This window comes from Papaver somniferum, chromosome 9 (assembly GCF_003573695.1).
Source record: "Papaver somniferum cultivar HN1 chromosome 9, ASM357369v1, whole genome shotgun sequence".
NCBI lineage: Eukaryota > Viridiplantae > Streptophyta > Magnoliopsida > Ranunculales > Papaveraceae > Papaver > Papaver somniferum.
In genome coordinates, this window is record NC_039366.1 from 117,072,890 (window position 1) to 117,079,777 (window position 6,888).

At 35.8% G+C, this 6,888-nt stretch overlaps 1 protein-coding gene across 1 annotated transcript; it reads right to left on the reverse strand.

Annotated features, from left to right (window-relative positions):
- Positions 1-648: 648 nt before the first annotated feature.
- LOC113312468 lies at positions 649-6,683 on the reverse strand. The gene is made up of 5 exons (XM_026561220.1): positions 6,303-6,683; positions 5,711-6,194; positions 4,922-5,615; positions 1,310-1,644; positions 649-1,199 (listed from the first exon to the last, which is right to left on the reverse strand). The coding sequence occupies exons 1-5, from the start codon at positions 6,681-6,683 to the stop codon at positions 649-651; spliced, it is 2,445 nt and encodes an 814-aa protein (XP_026417005.1).
- Positions 6,684-6,888: the final 205 nt, after the last annotated feature.

Consider the following 6,888-nt stretch of genomic DNA (forward strand, 5'->3'; position numbering starts at 1 on the left):
ACAACAAGGTCCAAAACATGATTAAGAACTTTAGAATACACAATCTCAAAAGGAGTCTTACCAGTAGAGAGATTCACTAAGGTATTAAGAGCAAATTTCATATGTGGTAGGAGAACATCCCATTGTTTGCTGTTGTCCATGCACTTGGCTCGAATTAAATTTCCCAACGATCGATTAACTACTTCTGTCTGAACATCTGTCTGTGGATGAGAAGTAGTACTAAACTGTAGTGCAGTTCCAAGTCGCATCCATAAAGATTTCCAAAAGTAACTCAAAAACTTTGTATCAAGATCAAAAGTAATTGATTTTGGTACTCCATGAAGAGGAACAATCTCCTTAAATAGTAATGAAGCTACATTAGATGCATCTGTAGACTTCTTACAGGCAATAAAATGTGTCATCTTGGAGTAACGATCAACCACCACCATGACTGAATCATTACCCTTAACAGTATGAGGCAATACCAAAATAAAATCCATACTTACATCTACCCAAGGTGCATCTGGAACTGGTAATGGGGTATATAGCCCAGTATTTTGAATAGTACCTTTAGCTTGATGGCACACCATGCATTTCAAAATGTACTTTTGAACATCACGCTTTAAAGAAGGCCAAAAATAACGATATTCCACAAGAGAAATAGTCTTGTCACGGCCAAAGTGTCCACCAAGCACTTCCATGAAGTTCTCTAATAAGATGAAGACGTAAAGATCCCTGAGGTATGCATAAACGATTACCCTTGAATAAAAAACCTTCCTGAAGGAAATCATCTACACTATTAGTTGTAGAACCACATTTTTCCCATATGGACTTAAAATCTTCATCCTCTGCATAAATGTATTTAATATAATCAAAAGAAAAGCTCTCATTACGAATGGATGCAAGTAGATGAACTCTCCTACTTAATGCATCAGCAACTTGATTAGTCTTCCCACTTTTGTGCCTTACAGAAAATATATATTTGTTTATTATAGATAAACAACGGTCATGCATTCTGTTAATCATGGCAGAAGTTTGTAAAAACTTCAAAGCATGGTTATCAGTATTAACAACAAAGTCTCTACGGACCAAATAAGTATGCCACTGTTTCAAAGCTTGAACTAAAGCAAGCAATTCAAGTTCATATGTAGACCACTTTTTCTGAGTATCTGTATTCTTCTTACTGTGAAAAGCAGCTGGATGCCCTTCTTGAGATAACACTGCACCAATGCCAATGATTGAAGCATCACAATCAATCTCTAAAGGTTTAGAAAAGTCAGGAAAGGCTAGAACCAGAGCTGTACATAACTTTTGCTTAAGAACATAAAACTCTTATCAGCTTCTTCAGTCCAAACAAATCTGTCTTGTTTGAGACATTCAGTAATGGGTGCTGCAATAGTACTGAAATTTCTAATAAATCTTCTATAAAATGAAGCCAGGCCATGAAAACTTCGAATATCTTTAATTGAAGTAGGAATAAGGTAATCTTGAATAGCTTTAATTTTAGAAGGATCAACATGAATGCCTTTATCAGATACCACATATCCCAAAAATGTAACCTCAGAAGATAGAAAAGTGCACTTCTTAAGACTCACAAACAAAGTATTATCTTGTAACACCTTAAATACTTTAGAAAGATGAAGAAGATGTTCCTTTTCACTACGACTGAAAATCAAAATGTCATCGAAATAAACAATAAAAAATTGACCAAGGAAAGGTTGTAGAACCTGATTCATAAGGCACAGCAAAGTACTTGGAGCATTTGATAATCCAAAAGGCATAACAAGCCACTCATACAACCCCTCTCTTGTTTTGAAAGTTGTTTTCCATTCGTCTCCTTCACGAATACGAATTTGATGATAACCACTTCTTAAATCAAGTTTGGAAAATATAATAGAACCAACCAACTAACAAATCAATCATATCATCAATACGAGGAATAGGGAATCTATAAGGAATAATGATTCTATTCAATCCTCTGCAATCAATACACATTCTCCAACCATTATCCTTTTTGGGTACCAAAAATGCAGGACAACCACAAGGACTGTTGCTTGGTCGTATCAACCCTTTGGCTAACAAATTATTAACTTGTCCTTGTAAGATCTCATGTTCACTTGGGCTTAAATGATAATGTGCTTGATTAGGAGGAGATGCACCAGGAATGAAATCAATACAATGTTGTATATTGCGTAAAGGAGGTAAAGAAATAGGTAACTCATCAGGAAATAAAGAATAAATCGAGATGGTTTTACCTTTTCTGGAATTGAAAAAGCGGGGGTCTAACAATCTCACCCAATATTTCGATTAGCAATCTGGATGGACTAACTCCAATGTACTTTCTAGAGAATCAACTAAACAGTCAGACTCAATCTAGATAAAAGTATATTAAAGAGTTAATATCTCAATCTCTCGATTTGATTTTTACTCAAGCAAATGGAAATCTGCGAGTCTTTATCAAATACTAGAAAGATAAACTTGGATGGTACAAAAGACCAATATCCAGTATCAATCAATTTAAATCAACAACCAAAGGTTGGATATTCTAATTGATTGATCCTAACGCACAACCTGTGATATTTCAATTATATAACAAAATATAATGCGGAATAGACATAACACATACACCAGAAATTTTGTCAACGAGGAAACCGCAAATGCAGAAAAACCCCGGGACCTAGTCCAGATTGAACACCACACTGTATTAAGCCGCTACAGACACTAGCCTACTACAAATTAACTTCGGTCTGGACTGTAGTTGAACCCTAATCAATATCACACTTATTCAAGGTACAGTTGCGCTCCTTACGTCTCTGATCCCAGCAGGATACTACGCACTTGATTCCCTTAGCTGATCTCACTCACAACCAAGAGTTGCTACGACCCAAAGTCGAAGACTTTTAATAAACAAATCTGTATCACACAGAAAAGTCTACGATGATAGATAAATCTGTCTCCCACAGATAAACCTAAGAGTTTTGTTTCGTATTTTGATAAAATCAAGGTGAACAGAAACCAATTGATAACCCAGACTTATATTCTCGAAGAACATCCTAGAACTATCAATCACCTCACAATAATCTAAATCGTATGGTAGCGAAACTAGATATTGCGGAATCACAAACGATGAGATGAAGATGTTTGTGATTTCTTTTTATCTTGCCCTATCGGAGATATAATCTCAAGTAAATTATCCAATTGAACTCGTACGATAGAAAATGGCAAGATCAGATCGCTCAACTACAAGAGAAGTATTTTCGTCTGGCTTCACAATCCCAATGAAGTCTTTCAGTCGTTAACCTACAGGGTCTCGAGAAGAAACCTAAGGTTAAAGGAGAATCGACTCTAGCAAAACCAACTAGTATCACACAGGAGGTGTGGGGATTAGTTTTTCCATTTGCTAGATGTCTCATTTATATAGTTTTCAAATCAGGGTTTGCAATCCAAGTTACCCTGGTAACAAAGCATTCAATATTCACCGTTAGATGAAATACCTGATTTAACTAAGCTAGTATCTTTCAACCATTAGATCAAAACTTAGCTTGTCACACACAAATGAAATGTATTTCATTTAGGTTTGAGTAACCGTACCTAAACGTGTACACTTAGTTGGTTCACAAATAGTTAAACAATGGTTAGCCATAAGAGTACTTCCATATTAACCATACTCATCTTCTTCACATAACTAGTTCAAATGACTCATAAAAACTAGTTGAATAGTTGTTCAATTTCTTAGGTCTTTATGAGTATACACAATTGAAACAAAATCGGTTTGATTTACTTGAATCAATTCATGAACAATATAGCCACGGTTTGCAAAGATTGCATTCCTTATTGATTTATTGTTTAAGTTCATGAACTTCCGATTTGAGAAATATAACCAGCTTGGGTACGCGTACGGGTACGTGTACCATAGCTACCGGATTTGAGTTTAGAAACTCAGCAGAAATTTTCAGTCGAAAACTTCCGTGGGTACACGTACGGGTATGCGTACCCAAGGTGACTGGTTTAACAAGTTTGCAAACTTACAAACTCAGCAAAAAATTTCGGTTCGAAAACTTCCGCTGGTACCCAACCTGTCTCTTTCACCAATACCGTATGCACACATATGCACACACTTGGTTTCTGGCACATGGATTTATACAATAATGTGCGAACACACTATATATGATTATATCCATAGTTGGTTACGTAATCTTAACTCTACATTTCAATCATTGAAACATTCTTCTATAATGTTATAACAATCGCTATTCACGACTATCGTCATCAAAGCTATTTTCAAGATTGAAACGTCATCATGACTTCCGTCACGGGTTAAGATGAAAAGTGGTTAAAGCGAAAGCTTACCAACACATATTTCGAGAAAAAGATAGGCGAGTAAACTCGGCTCGAAATAGCAAATGTGTATGTATGAAAACTATCATACTTATACGACTTTGTTTCAAGAGTAGGAGATAAAGTATATAGACTTTTGAGTGATAGATAAGTTCAAGTCTCCACATACCTTTTAGTCGGATGAAGTTCCACTGGTTCCTTGAGTATTTCTTCGTCTTCGTAAGATGATCGCCATGGATTCTGGAGCTCAACTAAACTAAACTGTCCTAAACCGAGACTTAGCTATAAGTAGTCTAGAAATCAAGACATGTAGTTTTGACAACTAAACTTGACAAACATGCTTGAAATAGAAAAGCATGCGAGTTCGACCGAGCAATGCTCTAACATGAATATCAATCATTGGTTTAGCCACTTCATGAGAACTCAAAGTGTGTGAAGTATGTAAAGAACGAGCAATAGTAGCCACCAAAGCGCTAGTATTTCCATCACAATGTTCACGAATAACATAAGAAAATTTGGATGGACATAACTTCTTCAACTTCCTTTGATGAGTAAAAGTATAAGTATTGAAAAGCAATTGTGTATCGCTTGAATGTCATATTGCCAGGGTCTTCCAAGTAAAAGATGAGAAGAAGACATATCAATAACATCACACAACACGGAGTCTTCATATCCAGGGAAAGAGAAATCAACGACACACTGGTGAGAAATCCGTTGAGTAGAAGAACCATTAACCCAACCAACTGAGTAAAGATGTGGATGTGGAGTAACTGATAAACCAAGTTTTTCAACCACATGAGCAACGACATAATTTTCCACACTTCCACTATCAATGATCATATCACAGACTTTTCCACCAATGATACACTTAGCTCGAAAAATACTGTGTCTTTGAGAAAGACAAGGTTGATTGAGTAAAAGTGGACGAATAATACCAACCAAATGTTCACCATAAGCATCATGAATTTCCGTAGGTTCACCTGTATCTAATTCATTATCCCAATCCTCATTATCCTGAGAATCATCATTATGCTTAGCATCTCCAATAAAACCATTAAATTTACAACAATCAGCAGAAGTATGTTCAGTTGGTTGACATCTATTACACTTTTCTCCACGAAATTTAGAATAAATATTGGTTAGTTTGGAAAGAGGAGGAAACTGTTGTAGATGTCGATTTGAAAAACGAATAGGTGTAGACTTGGGTAGAGTTTGTTGAACAGGAGAAATCTCAACAGGATGTTGCAGAATAGGTGAAGAGTTTGCAGGTAAAGGTGTTTGAGAGTATGAGAAATTAACTGGAAATGAGGGTAATGCTGAGATGGAGAATTACCTTATTCATAAAAACTATTATTTTGAACAGAAGGAGCATAAGTATCATGATAGGAGTTACCTGAAAATTGTTGTGGTTTATAGTTGGAACTATAACGATTCTGACGAGGTGGAGGAAGTCGAGAAGTACGCAAAAGAAGTTTCTCAATCTTGATAGCTTGTTGAATAGCTTCTACCATAGTGAACACAGATTGGGTCATGTTGTTTTGAATCAACCTATGTAAACCTTCGATGAAACATGCCACCAATTGCTCTTCTGTTTCTTGTATTTCATTACGAGCAATCAGATTGTAAAACTCAGCAACATAGTCTTCTACAGGGCGAGTTCCTTGATGACAATTCTGAAGCTTGACAAACAGCTGTTGTTTGTAGTCTTGAGGTAAAAATTTATCTCGAATCAATTTATGCATACGTGTCCAAGTACGTACTAGAGGCTTAGAATATTTGATTCTATCTTCACGAATCTTTTCCCACCATGCAACAGCTCCACCTTTAAGCTTGTAAGCAACAAGTTTAACTTTCGATTTCTCAGGTACATCCATAAACTGAAAAAAAGGCTTCAACTTCATAAAACCAATCCAAAAGTTCTTCAATTCTGAAACTTCCATTGAAGGTTGGAATATCAGCCTTTAATTTATATTCTGGCAAAGAACCATAAGGGTTTGGACCAATTCTAAGGAGTCGTTCTTCAATCCACCTCTGATGTTCTTTTTCCTTCGCAGAATCATAGTCATCATCATCATCATCATCACTGCAATGTTGTAAAGCAGAATTTTATTTTTTGGCTCAGGAATAGCAGTTTCCTTTTCTTTGTTCTTGTGTGAATTCACGAAGCTTTTATCTGGTATATCCTTTGTGTAAACAAAACCAAAAGGTTTAGTAGAAGACTCAGCATCCTGGTTTGGTTGAATATGCAAGAAATCCATCAATCCAGATAAGAGTGCAGGAAGCATATCTAGCTTAGCTAATCTGCCATTAATAGTTTCAATATCAGAATAGATTTTATTGACTCTTGTCTCTAAAGGATCAACCATTGAAAGTAATCTGAAAATCTAGGATTTTTTTTTGTAAGGTCTAGGGTTATAATTGCGGAAGCGGTTTAAAGGATCGAATCCTAGATAAAAATCTAAGAAAAGAGGTCTGAATACCAACTAATGTAGAACTAATAAGATAAAAGCAATGTGGAGATTGCAAAAGATACGAAGAGAATGAAAAGGATACAAAATCAGAGATTGAAGT